The sequence below is a fragment of the Cherax quadricarinatus genome, chromosome 7, assembly GCF_038502225.1.
Source record: "Cherax quadricarinatus isolate ZL_2023a chromosome 7, ASM3850222v1, whole genome shotgun sequence".
In the NCBI taxonomy this organism is placed as follows: Eukaryota; Metazoa; Arthropoda; class Malacostraca; order Decapoda; family Parastacidae; genus Cherax; species Cherax quadricarinatus.
Genome location: NC_091298.1, coordinates 31047 through 47010, shown reverse-complemented (window position 1 = coordinate 47010; position 15964 = coordinate 31047). Strand labels below are relative to the sequence as shown.

The following is a 15964-nucleotide window of genomic DNA, read 5'->3' as shown; positions in this document are numbered from 1 at the left end:
GGCACGACAGCCGTCGTGCTCCACTTCTGGTTCATTCATTGGACACACAGCTCCATCGACGAACGATCTCGCCTCTCTAATTACCCCGTGTTGAGTGTGACTATCCTCAGAGTGGTGGTTACTAAACCTTCGTCTTCACCTTCAGGATTGGTGCGTCGGTGGTTTCTATAGGCTAGGCCTAGTCTACGAGCAGTGCGTTTCGTTGTGCTCCGGGTTTTCTCGTGTTTTCACGGTCGCTCTTACGTGCTAGAACTTTAATTTGTGTCATCAATCCTATACAATACATCCCTCTAGCGCCTGGAACCAATCTTGGGCGGAAAACATTATATACTGAGTCAAAAAAGGAGAATTAGCGTGCACTACCTAGCAGAGTTTACTGCCAGAGGGGAATCATAGGCCTATTCCGTGTGCAAAATAATAATAATAGAACTTTTCTTTGTCAGAGGAAAGAAAGTCTCCCTGATAACACTGTGTATACATAGTGTATAGTGTATACTACAGTGGCTCCCTAGTATATAGATGATAAAGGCTAAAGTGTCATTTGAAAACAGGTGAATTTGTAAATGAAGTGATAAGCCTATAGAGGCAGGTGCCAGAAGTCGCCAGAATCTTACCACAGTGGCCAGCTGTTTTAACAATCTTCCTGGCCTGCTAGTGTACTCGCATATAATCTAGTGATACCAGTGAATAGCAGAATACAGTGTTGTAGTAGCAACTAACCAGTATTATAATGGTACTTAGTGGAGTGGAGTGACTTTCATTAGTTTCTTTCTTCTTGAAATACCAGACGTATACTGTGAATTTCATATAACCTGTAGTTACCAGCGGTCGCAATATACACAACGAGAAGCAATTATTACTACAGAAAAAGCGTCCTTCCTCCAAAATTTCCATAAGTCAACTATAGTGATAATATAGCATTTATTGTGGTGGAGACGAAAAAAAAAAAAAAAAAAAAAAACTAGAAAAGCTAGATACAGCGATTGATAAACAAGGGTTGAGGCTCGACCGTTCGTCATTGTAGGAGCTGCCAGAAATCACCGGTTCTTCAACACGCAAGTTATACTTTTGTATCAATCAAATCACATATTACTCGGGTAGATAATTTCCAGTAGATCCTTCATGTGTTAGCCCAAATCACCGACCAGTATGTTTTAAATAAGTGACCCACTGATCAGATCAGACTGGTTCCGAACCCTCGACTGGTCCGAACCCTTGACTGGTTTCAAACGGTTTCGTTGGACAATAAAGCTGACTGTAAACGGATGGGGTTGTAGGCGCCCTTATCAAACACAAACAATAAATATAAATCAGGAACGTACACGGTAAGCTGTCAATATACAAGTACAGTTAGAAATAGAAATACAAATAGCTAGAGCTTCATTTAAGGAGGTTATTAATAGAATATTCAAGAGGTTGCTAGTAGAATTACAGTAAATCAACCATTCAAATCATTATGAAGCTGTGTGTAGTCTGCGGTCAATCAAACAAACGGGCTTCCACTTGGATAAATTGTCATTTTTGTGGAAATTGGTGTCACGCCCCTTGTGCAGATATCCAAGAACTATCTACAAGCAGTATTAAAACAGGGAAGTGTTTTTGGGTATGCCCAAATGAGATAAATCTGTGGACTAAAATCACAAGGGTATTAAAAGAGGACAACATCAAAGCTGCTTTCATAGACAACCTGGAAGCTTTCTACAACAGATGGGAACATAAAAAGTCTGGGCTGAATGGTACTGCCCTTGATACTGGCCATGTAGTCAGAAACTGTAAGGCTGGAGGTGATGTCCTGGTAGTCAGTAAATGTGGGGCTGATAGTACTGTCCTGGGAGACAGTAATGGTGAAGCTGGAGGTGCTGTCCTGGGAGACAGTAATGGTGAAGCTGGAGGTGCTGTCCTGGGAGACAGTAATGGTGAAGCTGGAGATTTTGTCCAGGTAGTCGGGAATTATACGCAGGAAGGAATACATATAAATGACCTCGTAGGGGACAGGAGCCGTAGTAGGGAAACAAGTGTAGTCAAAGATAAGATAAAACCAATATTGCAAACTAGAAATACCACAGGAAATAGCAAACAAGAGGACTCCACTAGTAATAGTGAGGATATATTACCAAAAACAACTGGTGGGAGCTCCATTGTTGGTGCTAGGGAAGATAGGAGTAAGACAGGGAAACATGCACCAACAGGAAATACAGTCACAGAAACCCAAGGCAAACGGAAACCAAGCCTGTGCACATACTATGCACTTGGTATCTGCAGGCATGGGAAATCTGGAAAAACAGACGGGACGTGCAACTATGACCACCCTAGAAAATGCCATGCCCATATGACAACAGGAAAATGCAAACTCCCTTCCTGTAAGCTTTTTCACCCTGAACTGTGTACCTCTTCAGTACAGGAAAGACTGTGCTATAACTTAAATTGCCAGGCACACCATCTAAAGGGGACAAAAAGATACAAAACATCCAGGCCATGGGAAAACCTGGGTAGTCACAGCCACTCAAGAGGGAGAGGTTTTTTAGTGCCAGGAAGAAAAAAAAAACTGGCAGGAAATGGCAGAAATCGTACACGAAATCCAGTCATTCCTGGAGTGGAACCACAGTCGATGGCCTCCACTCCAAACCAACAGATACAGATACTAATGCCGGAAAAAAAATCCCCCCCAGTACCAACAATACCACCAGTCCGATGACATTCTTCTTTGCAAATATACAGGGTTTCAAGCCAGCAACAAACAACAAAATACCTTTCATCCGTGGACTGCTTGCAGAGGCAAAGGCAATGTTCGCGGCTTTCACTGAGACCCACATAAGGGATCACTTGGACAACGAAATATGGATCCCAGGTTACAACCTATACAGATGTGACAGAGTGAACAGGCAAAAGGGGGGGGGGTTGGCCTGTACATTGCAGAGTCACTTGTTTGCACAGAACTGCTTAATGCCTCAAATGATGTAGTGGAAGTTTTAGCAGTAAAGGTCGAGAACCAAAACCTAGTCATTGTGGTAGTCTACAAGCCTCCGGATGCAACATCCCAGCAATTCCAGGAACAGCTGTTAAAAATTGACCACTGTCTGGAAAATCTTCCAGCTCCTGCACCCAACATCTTGCTCCTGGGGGATTTCAACTTAAGGCACCTAAAATGGAGGAATATAGCAAATAATATTGTTGCAGTAATAACACCAGGAGGCAGCTCTGATGAAAACTCACACTCACACGAGCTTTTAAATCTCTGCACAAAATTCAATTTAAACCAGCAAATAATAGAGCCTACTAGACTGGAGAATACACTAGACCTCATCTTCACTAACAATGATGATCTGATAAGAAATGTCACCATATCAAAAACAATATACTCAGATCACAACATAATTGAGGTTCAGACATGTATGCGTGGAGCCCCAGACCGACATAATGAGACTAGTCACGAGGGAGCATTCACCAAATTCAACTTCAATAACAAAAACATAAAGTGGGACCAAGTAAACCAAGTCCTAACCGATATAAGCTGGGAAGATATACTAAGCAACACAGACCCCAACTTATGCCTAGAACAGATTAACTTGGTGGCACTCGATGTATGCACAAGGCTTATTCCTCTAAGAATAAGGAGGAGTAGATGTAAAACAGAAAGAGACAGGCGCTCCCTTTACAGGCGACGGAAAAGAATAACAGAGCGGCTAAAAGAGGTCAATATATCTGAAATGCGTAGGGAGACACTGGTCAGAGAAATAGCAAGCATCGAACTTAAGCTAAAGGATTCTTATAGGAGTCAGGAATCGCGGGAAGAACTAAAAGCCATAAATGAAATCGAAAGAAACCCAAAGTATTTCTTCTCCTATGCCAAATCAAAGTCGAGAACAACGTCCAGTATTGGGCCCCTACTTAAACAAGATGGGTCCTACACAGATGACAGCAAGGAAATGAGTGAGCTACTCAAGTCCCAATATGATTCAGTTTTTTGCAAGCCGCTGACCAGACTGAAAGTCGAAGATCAAAATGAATTTTTTATGAGAGAGCCACAAAATTTGATTAACACAAGCCTATCCGATGTTATCCTGACGCCAAATGACTTCGAACAGGCGATAAATGACATGCCTATGCACTCTGCCCCAGGGCCAGACTCATGGAACTCCGTGTTCATCAAGAACTGCAAGAAGCCCCTATCACGAGCCTTTTCCATCCTATGGAGAGGGAGCATGGACACGGGGGTCGATCCACAGTTACTAAAAACAACAGACATAGCCCCACTCCACAAAGGGGGCAGTAAAGCAACAGCAAAGAACTACAGACCAATAGCACTAACATCCCATATCATAAAAATCTTTGAAAGGGTCCTAAGAAGCAAGATCACCACCCATCTAGAAACCCAACAGCTACACAATCCAGGGCAACATGGGTTTAGAACAGGTCGCTCCTGTCTGTCTCAACTATTGGATCACTACGACAAGGTCCTAAATGCACTAGAAGACAAAAAGAATGCAGATGTAATATATACAGACTTTGCAAAAGCCTTCGACAAGTGTGGCCATGGCGTAATAGCGCACAAAATGCGTGCTAAAGGAATAACAGGAAAAGTCGGTTGATGGATCTATAATTTCTCACTAACAGAACACAGAGAGTAGTCGTCAACAGAGTAAAGTCCGAGGCAGCTACGGTGAAAAGCTCTGTTCCACAAGGCACAGTACTCGCTCCCATCTTGTTCCTCATCCTCATATCCGACATAGACAAGGATGTCAGCCACAGCACCGTGTCTTCCTTTGGAGATGACACCCGAATCTGCATGACAGTGTCTTCCATTGCAGACACTGCAAGGCTCCAGGCGGACATCAACCAAATCTTTCAGTGGGCTGCAGAAAACAATATGAAGTTCAACGATGAGAAATTTCAATTACTCAGATATGGTAAACACGAGGAAATTAAATCTTCATCAGAGTACAAAACAAATTCTGGCCACAAAATAGAGCGAAACACCAACGTCAAAGACCTGGGAGTGATCATGTCGGAGGATCTCACCTTCAAGGACCATAACATTGTATCAATCACATCTGCTAGAAAAATGACAGGATGGATAATGAGAACCTTCAAAACTAGGGAGGCCAAGCCCATGATGACACTCTTCAGGTCATTTGTTCTATCTAGGCTGGAATATTGCTGCACACTAACACCACCTTTCAAGGCAGGTGAAATTGCTGACCTAGAAAATGTACAGAGAACCTTCACGGTGTGCACAACGGAGATAAAACACCTCAATTACTGGGAGCGCTTGAGGTTCCTAAACCTGTATTCCCTGGAATGCAGGCGGGAGAGATACATGATTATATACACCTGAAAAATCCTAGAGGGACTAGTACCGAACTTGCACACGAAAATCACTCACCTACGAAAGCAAAAGACTTGGCAGACGATGCACCATCCCCCCAATGAAAAGCAGGGGTGTCACTAGCACGTTAAGAGACCATACAATAAGTGTCAGGGGCCCGAGACTGTTCAACTGCCTCCCAGCACACATAAGGGGGATTACCAACAGACCCCTGGCAGTCTTCAAGCTGGCACTGGACAAGCACCTAAAGTCGGTTCCTGACCAGCCGGGCTGTGGCTCGTACGTTGGTTTGCGTGCAGCCAGCAGCAACAGCCTGGTTGATCAGGCTCTGATCCACCAGGAGGCCTGGTCACAGACATGGCCGCGGGGGCGTTGCCCCCCGGAACTCTCTCCAGGTAAACTCCAGGTAAATAATAATACATAATGCATAATAATAATACATAATACATAATAATAATACATAATACATAATAATAATACATAATAATACATAATAATACATAATACATAATAATACATAATACATAATAATAATACATAATAATACATAATACATAATAATACATAATACATAATAATAATACATAATATATAATACTTAATAATAATGCATAATAATGCATAATAATACATAATGCATAATAATAATGCATAATAATAATACATAATAATAATACATAATAATACATAATGATACATAATAATAATACATAATACATAATAATAATACATAATAAATGTTCACCCTTGACAGTGACAAGATAAGGGGAGATAACATCTGATAAGAAAAGATTAGATGACCATCCCCCCTGGCTTTGTTTTTGCTGGTACACTAATGTATTTTTCTGTCTGTCTATTTTTCTGTCTGTCAAGCACCCTGTCTGTCTAACTGTCTAGCTCTCTGTCTCAGAGAGAACCACAAGACTGTGTCATCACTTTTACTCACATCTTCAAGCAGAGTATAGCACTTTGTCTGGATTTTTGGGTTATCCTAGGTAATTTATACTACGTATACTTGTATTTATGTGTACCTGTGAGACAGAGATAGACAGATTGAAAGAGATAGAGACAGATAGACAAAGCCAGAGACAGATGCAGATACAGACACAGATAGAGACAGAGACAGATAGACAGAGACAGACAGACAGAGACAGAGATAGACAGAGACAGATACAGATAGAGACAGGTAGACAGATAGAGAGAGATAGAGACAGATAGACAGAGATCGACAGGCCCTAAACTTGGGGTTAACATCACTTTCCTGTTAAAAGATGAGTGTTAATATGACATTACATCAGTGAATCATTGGTGTTTGCCCCACTCTCTGCACTAGCTGGCGCTCAATTTAACTGGCGCTCCCACAAGGTACTAACTGGTCCCAGATTTTTTTAATACTGCGCACACCGAGTGTCAAGACCAATTCTATGATGACCAGGCATCTCAGGCCAATCGTGCCAAATTTGGAGGCAGGAAAAATAAAACGTATATATACATTTGGGGCGCTACGCTACGTTTAAGGGTTAAGAGGTCTACTGTAGTCCCACTCTAAGTTTCTTGTTCTAAGATGTGTGTGTTAGGAGTCATCATTGTGAATATACCAGAATTTTGTGTTATGGTGTTAGTTTGATAAAGATGACTCTCTTTGTTTTGAAGAGTTGCCTGGCTCTGTACCATACCATAATGTGGGAGCGGTTGCAGTTTTATGCACATGCATTGTTGTCCATTCTGTAGGCATGCTTGTGTTGTTGTAGTCTTCCCGTGTGTCTGCACTCAAACATATCAATCGCTGCAAAAAATCTACCCTCTTCTTGTTTTATTCACTAACATCTATGGTAGTTCAGCAATCTGCACTGGTATGTAGTACTTTTTTATAAAAAAAAAAAAAATCTTAAAACAATCTGAACAAAACTTAATATCTTCACATTTTGTTGTCACGAGGCAATGCAAGCTTTTTTATTATTCCATCTATGACAAATATCCCAATTTTCCTTTTGTGTCTTTTAAAAACTGTTATGTCTTGCCTCAGAAGTCTCTGAGCATTTACATAGCCTCAACTTCTAGATAATACATATATGGTAGTCCTTAATCTAGAATCTAGATAGTAGTAGCCCTCAGCAAATAGTCTTGGTGTACTTTAAAAGTCCTCTGTTATCTATTTTTGCCATGCATTCCAGAATTTATTTTTTTGCACTGTTGTTCATTCAATATTAAAGTATTACTATTACTCTTTGATAAACTTGGCTTAATTCCAATTACTTCCCAGTCAGATTTCCTCACAATTTTCAACGTATTTTTATTGTCAAGGCATCTAGTCTCCAGTTATAAATAGCATTTGCAGACATTCATCACTTTTTCTTCTTTCTTTCAACACACCGGCTGTATCCCACTGAGGCGGGGTGGCCCAAAAGGAAAAACGAAAGTTTCTCCTTTCACATTTAGTAATATATACAGGAGAAGGGGTTACTAGCCCCTTGCTCCTGGCATTTTAGTCGCCTCTTACAACACGCATGGCTTACGGAGGAAGAATTCTGTTGCACTTCCCCATGGAGGTAAGAGGAAATAAACAAGAAGAAGAACTAGAAAGAAAATAGAAGAAACCCAGAGGGGTGTGTATATATATGCTTGTACATGTATGTGTAGTGTGACCTAAGTGTAAGTAGAAGTAACAAGACGTACCTGAAAGCTTGCATGTGTATGAGACAGAAAAAAAAGACACCAGCAATCCTATCATCGTGTAAAATGGTTACAGGCTTCCGTTTTACACTCACTTGGCAGGATGGTAGTACCTCCCTGGGCAGTTGCTGTCTACCAACCTACTACCTAGATCATTACTTTTTTCTTTCCTTCAACACACCAGCCGTGTCCCACCGAGGCAGGGTGACCCAAAAGGAAAAACGAGTTTCTCCTTTTACATTTAGTAATATATACAGGAGAATAGGTTACTAGCCCCTTGCTCCCGACATTTTAGTTGCCTCTTACAACATGCATGGCTTACGGAGGAAGAATTCTGTGAAAGCCTGTAAAACAATTACAGGCTTCCGTTTTACACTCACTTGGCAGGACGGTAGTATCTCCCTGGGCGGTTGCTGTCTACCAACCTACTACCTAGATCATTACTTTTTATTTGTATTAAATCCACACATGTATAGGTCAGGATTTTTTATGTGTGTGATTTTTAGTTACTAAATGAGAGAGAGAATGGGTTACCCACTTTTACTCCATTCATTGTAATTGATTTCTTTATATGATTTAAAAAGTGGGAGACAAAATATTATATTGCTCCTATTTACACTTTATTTCTTTCCAACCAAGTAACTGTTATTGTAAATATGGGATTACATATATATTAATTCTTTTTCATCTTTCATAGGATAGCATACATTTTGAAAAGGTTGAAAATGAGGAGCTTGCTGTGGGTGACGTAATGCAGGACTTAGTATATATCACTCATCGTCTGACTATTGAGAAGAAGATTGAAAAGTTGAAAGCACAGTTACATGTACTTTATATGGAAGATGATAAACCAAAAAATACACACACAATTTTTGTAGATGAGGAAAAAGAAGGTATGTTATACAATAATTTAAAATTTCTTTTCATGTTATGTAAGAAGATTATAAGTAGTTTTACCAGGGAAAGTGCCACTTCATGGCACTTTGCTAATATGGACACTTCAAATTACAACCAAAAATTTGTTTATACTGCTCCCTGATTTGCCATTACAGCGTCTGCACACTACTCTATGTACAGTGGAACCTCGGTACTTGAACTTAATTCATTCTGGAAGGCTGTTTGAGTGCCGATCCATTCGAGTATCAAACAGATTCTTCCCAGCCAGTTTTCTTTTTGGTTGGCTGTCATCACTAATCTTCGTAGGCCCCAGAAAATGCAAAGAAACATGAAATAGTTTACAGCAAAGGTCTGTCAGGTCATGTTTCTTTGGCCAAGTACTGAGCTTTGTTCGAGTAGGGAGCTGTTCGAGTACGAAGGTTCCACTGTACACCCTCCGTGAGCTCCATGTCTATCAATTATGTCTGTAAAATTTCCAGACATAATTGATAATTGCATTTTAAAGTTATTGTGTATTTTAAAGTTATTGCATATCTTATGTATTCATTAGGGCCCCATTTATATGGCAGGTTAGGTTCAAGGCTACTGCCAGAAAGCAGAGCGCCATTTTTTCCCACTTATAAATGCATACAAATGCCAGATAACAAGTTTACACTAACATATACAGTAGGGCCCCGCTTTTCGGCGTTTCGCCTTATGGCGTTCCGCTAATATGGCGATCTCAAATTATGACCAAAACTTTCTATACAGGAAGTTCTTTCAAATATGGCGCAAGCCACCCAGTTTGTTTACATTCTCCATGAGCACATCTCTCTAATATGTAATAATAATCACTCTTGGGCATATTAAATGTCTAATTTTACATCAATATAGACATTTTCATTAATCCATCTATGATATTTTCTTCAAAATTATATAAGAAACATGTTATAGAGCATATAAACATGCTGTTTATATGCTATGTAGGTGTGGTTGCCGGGCAGAGGGAAAACATTACGTTATACTAATAATAATCACTCTTGGGCACATTAAATGTCTTATTTTATGTTAATATAGACATTTTCATTAATCCATCTACAGTGGACCCCCGCATAACGATTACCTCCGAATGTGACCAATTATGTAAGTGTATTTATGTAAGTGCGTTTGTACGTGTATGTTTGGGGGTCTGAAATGGACTAATCTACTTCACAATATTTCTTTTGGGAACAAATTCGGTCAGTACTGGCACCTGAACATACTTCTGGAGTGAAAAAATATCATTAACCGGGGGTCCACTGTATTATATTTTCTTCAAAATTATATAAGAAACACGTTATATAACATATAAACATTTTGTTTATATACTACGAATATGTGGTATCCGGGGCGGAGGGAAAACATTATGTCACTCCCCTTAATACATAATGCTTTTGTTTACAATTCTTGGCTTGAATTATTCATTACTTCTCCGTTTGTTTATGATGGCATCTAAAGGTAGTTGTTAGAAACAATTAAACTCAGTGACCATGGTATGTCGATGGTAATAATATAGCTCTGGGCCACACTAAATATCGTGTAGCTATGTAGGTAGGTGTAGGTATGTAGCCCAGGCGGACTACATACCTACATTATTATTATAACTGATAATTATACTTATGTGTACTTGTACCTAAATAAACTTACACACTGTGCTGGCATGCAGGTACACATTAAAATCACTAAAGTGTCTTATTAGTCTTGAAGATGCAATATTAATAATAACACTAATAATCGCTGAGGTCCATTAAATATCGTAAATAACTAACTAGTTAGTTATTAGTTTGTAGTGATTTTTTTTTTTTTATTATCACACTGGCCGATTCCCACCAAGGCAGGATGGCCCGAAAAAGAAAAACTTTCACCATCATTCACTCCATCACTGTCTTGCCAGAAGGGTGCTTTACACTACAGTTTTTAAACTGCAACATTAACACCCCTCCTTCAGAGTGCAGGCACTGTACTTCCCATCTCCAGGACTCAAGTCCGGCCTGCCGGTTTCCCTGAACCCCTTCATAAATGTTACTTTGCTCACACTCCAACAGCACGTCAAGTATTAAAAACCATTTGTCTCCATTCACTCCTATCAAACACGCTCACGCATGTCTGCTGGAAGTCCAAGCCCCTCGCACACAAAACCTCCTTTACCCCCTCTCTCCAACCTTTCCTAGGCCGACCCCTACCTCGCCTTCCTTCCACTACAGACTGATACACTCTTGAAGTCACTCTGTTTCGCTCCATTCTCTCTACATGTCCGAACCACCTCAACAACCCTTCCTCAGCCCTCTGGACAACAGTTTTGGTAATCCCTCACCTCCTCCTAACTTCCAAACTACGAATTCTCTGCATTATATTCACACTACACATTGCCCTCAGACATGACATCTCCACTGCCTCCAGCCTTCTCGCTGCAACATTCATGACCCATGCTTCACACCCATATAAGAACGTTGGTAAAACTATACTCCCATACATTCCCCTCTTTGCCTCCAAGGACAAAGTTCTTTGTCTCCACAGACTCCTAAGTGCACCACTCACCCTTTTCCCCTCATCAATTCTATGATTCACCTCATCTTTCGTAGACCCATCCGCTGACACATCCACTCCCAAGTATCTGAATACATTCGCCTCCTCCATACTCTCTCCCTCCACTCTGATATCCAATCTTTCATAACCTAATCTTTTTGTTATCCTCATAACCTTACTCTTTCCTGTATTCACTTTTAATTTTCTTCTTTTGCACACCCTACCAAATTCATCCACCAATCTCTGCAACTTCTCTACAGAATCTCCCAAGAGCACAGTGTCATCAGCAAAGAGCAACTGTGACAACTCCCACTTTATGTTTGATTCTTTATCTTTTAACTCCACGCCTCTTGCCAAGACCCTCGCATTTACTTCTCTTACAACCCCATCTATAAGTACAGTGGACCCCCTCATAACGCTCACCTCCGAATGCGACCAATTATGTAAATGTATTTATGTAAGTGCGTTTGTACGTGTATGTTTGGGGGTCTGAAATGGACTAATCTACTTCACAATATTCCTTATGGGAACAAATTCGGTCAGTACTGGCACCTGAACATACTTCTGGAGTGAAAAAATATCGTTAACCGGGGGTCCACTGTATATTAAACAACCACGGTGACATCACACATCCTTGTCTAAGGCCTACTTTTACTGGGAAATAATTTCCCTCTTTCCTACGTACTCTACCTTGAGCCTCACTATCCTCGTAAAAACTCTTCACTGCTTTCAGTAACCTACCTTCTACACCATACACCTGCAACATCTGCCACATTGCCCCCCTATCCACCCTGTCATACGCCTTTTCCAAATCCATAAATGCCACAAAGACCTCTTTAGCCTTATCTAAATACTGTTCACTTATATGTTTCACTGTAAACACCTGGTCCACACACCCCCTACCTTTCCTAAAGCCTCCTTGTTCATCTGCTATCCTATTTTCCGTCTTACTCTTAATTCTTTCAATAATAACTCTACCATACACTTTACCAGGTATACTAATTGCAAAGATTAGCCAAAGGTATGCTATGTTCCTCTTTACATTCCTTTAAAACCCTTGCAAACAGTTCATAAGGGCTTGGGGATTTCTTAGGCATTAATTTCTCTATTTGTCTGAGGACCATGTCACTAGTTACCATAATTGTGCATAGTTTATTATTATCCTTTTCTACATAATTTATTATTTCTATAATTTTGCTAGTATCTTCTTGAGTAAAAACTGAGAGGAAGTAGGTATTGAAAAGTTCACACATTTCCTCATCACTGTCAGTGATCTGACCTGAGTTACTTTTAAGTGGGCCTATCTTGTCCCTAATCTATCTTCTGTATACCTGAAAGAACCCTTTTGGGTTAGTCTTAGAATCCCTTGCAACTTTAACCTCATAATCCCTTTTTGCTTTTCTCATTTTAATTGAATATATTGATTTCTTAACTGCCCTTTCCCTCTTTTGATATGCCTATATATGCCTCTCTGTTGACCAGTGAGATGTTTTAATCTATTGTTTATCCATTTGGGATCATTGTTGTTAGATCTAATTTCCCTACTCAGGACAAAAGTCGTCTGGCCAGCCAGCACTATGCTCTGAAATATGTCATATTGGCAACCAACTCTACCTGCCTGACACATAGTAAGGTCGTCCCAGTTTAGCCCACCCAGGTAATTTGTCATACCCACGAAGTTGGCCAAGCGGAAATCTGGGACAGCGACTTGATTGCAGTTATCTGGATAATATTGGGGTAGAGCCCTACCCCAATATTTGTGTTATACAGTATTGTAGAAGCATAGGGATTGAGTTGGATATAGGAATCTATGACCTAAAATTGTTAATAACTTTAAAGTTGCTGTGCAAACAATTACCCATTCCAGTGGCAGACAACACACTCCCCCCAAGCTTGAACTTGTTAAATAAATAAAACATGCACTCATGCTACTGTGCCTACAGTATATAGAACATTATTTTTCAATATAAGCCTTTCTATGAACTTTTTCCTTTTAATAGGAGCAACAAGACACAAAAAAGCTGACATCACCCCCCATGTCTAACTCAACCTGTGTGAAAATTCAATGATCATAAATGGCCTTAAGATCTGGAACTCTGTCTGAAGCATTGAAAGGTTCCCTGTCTGCCACCCATTTCAAAGCTGTTAAAAAACACCATCTCCTTAGCATAATTGAGACAGCAGTCTGTTATGTCTAACAAAACCAGCTTTCATCCAGTCCTGTCCCTGTTCTTTCTTCAACACCCATACATAATTGGTAACATATATTGTCCTATTTAATTATATTGTAATCTAAAGTAACTTACTGTGTCTTCAACATTTCTATATTCAGTCAGTATAAAACTGAGGATCTTTGAATTAGTACTTCGAAATATGTCTCTCTTGTGATAGACTATTTGTCATTAGGTGTCTTATTATGTTGCATAAGTGTCTCAGTTCTTCAAGGTGTCTTATTTTAGTTAATTGCATAAGAATTCTTATTTAATAGTATGTATATTAATTAATATGGCTTACAATTAGCTGGTCAAAATGCATTACATAATTTGTGGCCATCTTTTGTGCCTATGTTTATATTAATTCATGTAAATTACATTAAGTGGTTTAAAGAAAAAAGTATTAGTGTCAAAAATACTAAATATGGTTTGTTGTGTTGCCAGACTGTTGAATATTGTGTGTTGTTGTATCAACATGTGAGGACCAAGACTGTTGCAACATGTAACCAAAAATAATGCTGGAACAAGTGTAGAAGCCTTCAAGAGGAAACTGGACAAGTATCTTCACCAGGTGCTGGATCAACCAGGCTGTGATGGAGTGGGTCAGTGGACCACCAGCAGTAATATCCTGGTGTAGCAGGCAAACACCAGATGAGCCTGACCCCTGGCTGGGCTCTGGCAGCAGAAAAACACTCAGAACTCATCAGAGGTTAATGTTAGTTTGTCAATAGTGTGTGTGAGGAGTTTATAATAATAATTTTTTTTTTTCAACAAACTGGCCGTATCCCACCAAGGCAGGGTGGCCCAAAAAGAAAAACGAAAGTTTCTTTCTTTAAATTTAGTAATTTATACAGGAGAAGGGGGTTACTAGCCCCTTGCTCCAGGCATTTTAGTCGCCTCTTACAACACGAATGGCTTACGGAGGAAGAATTCTGTTCCACTTCCCCATGGAGATAAGAGGAAATAAACAAGAACAAGAACTAGAAAGAAAATAGAAGAAAACCCAGAGGGTGTGTATATATATGCTTGTACATGTATGTGTAGTGTGACCTAAGTGTAAGTAGAAGTAGCAAGACGTACCTGAATTCTTGCATGTTTACAAAACAGAAAAAAGGACACCAGCCATCCTACCATCATGTAAAACAATCACAGGCTTTCGTTTTACACTCACTTGGCAGGACAGTAGTACCTCCCTGGGCAGTTGCTGTCTACCAGCCTACTACCTAGGAATAATAATAATATATTTTATTTTGACATGATACATGTATGTACAAAGTAGAGTAATAGTTGGGTGTACATACCAAAAACCCCTTTGTATGCAGAGCATTTCTGGCAAACTTAAAATTAACTTAAGATTAATAAGGCAATAACAGTATATATGGTCATTAGATGAGTTACAATGAATACAAGAGACTTGAGTATTCTATTAAGTCATGCTATATGACTTTAATAAGTCTTGTAGAGAATACATACATTTTTTATTATTAACCTTAGGTGGATACAATGGAGTGATTAATATTTGAGATGAATACAGATATTGAGAGCAAGTATATATTGATGAAAAAGTTTTACCTATGTTCATGATATTGAGCAAATGCATGTACAGTTTTTACATATGTATTTATGATGGGCTGGGATAGGTTAAGGAGATAAAGTGTTTTCTAACTATAGTTTTGGAAAAATGCTGAACCAGTGGTTCTGGAGATTTCTGGCAGAGAGATCCAGATTTTGGATCCTTTTATGTATAATGAGTTTTTAAAAAGATTTAGCCTTATGCAGGGAATGTCATAGAGGTTTTTATGCCTAGTGTTGTGTCTGTGAGTCCTGTTGCGACTGTCAATAGTGCTTCAGGTCGGGATTTATATTAGAATTTATTCTGTAGATGTAGGTTGCACAATAGTATGAGTTAATGTTTTGTATAGTGTGTAGGTCTAGGTCTTTGAAGAGTGAGGGGGGGAGGGTTGTCTAGCAGTGAGGAGGGGGGGAGGGTTGTCTAGCAGTGAGGAGGGGGGGAGGGTTGTCTAGCAGTGAGGGGGGGAGGGTTGTCTAGCAGTGGATTGTGTGAAAATTTGCACTGCAGCTTTTTGTTGTGTTACTATTGATTTTAGGTGGTTTGTCATTGTGGAACCCCAGGCACAAATATGGGTAGATCAGTGAATAGTATAGTGTAAGTAGTGCTGTTTGTGATACATAGTAACATATCTTTGAGAGGATGACAACTGTTTTAGAAACCTTTTTTGTTATGTGTTGGATATGGGTGTTGAATTTTAGGTTGCTGTCAAGGTGCACACCCAGGAATTTTCCCTCATTA

The 15964-nt window shown here is 39.8% G+C and overlaps 1 protein-coding gene across 3 annotated transcripts in view; it reads left to right on the top strand.

Moving 5' to 3' along the window:
• The first annotated feature begins 1268 nt into the window (after positions 1-1268).
• Positions 1269-15964, top strand: part of LOC128694216 (uncharacterized) — a 32175-nt gene continuing 17479 nt past the window's right edge. The window contains exons 1-4 of one of the 3 annotated variants that reach the window (XM_070082119.1): positions 1269-1325; positions 8697-8892; positions 13441-13697; positions 14098-14368. In XM_070082119.1, the coding sequence (XP_069938220.1) occupies positions 14247-14368 (122 nt within the window). In that variant the 5' untranslated portion in view covers positions 1269-1325; positions 8697-8892; positions 13441-13697; positions 14098-14246. The remainder of the gene's footprint in view (positions 1326-8696; positions 8893-13440; positions 13698-14097; positions 14369-15964) is intronic. The other 2 variants (XM_070082120.1, XM_070082118.1) reach the window with 2 other exon arrangements.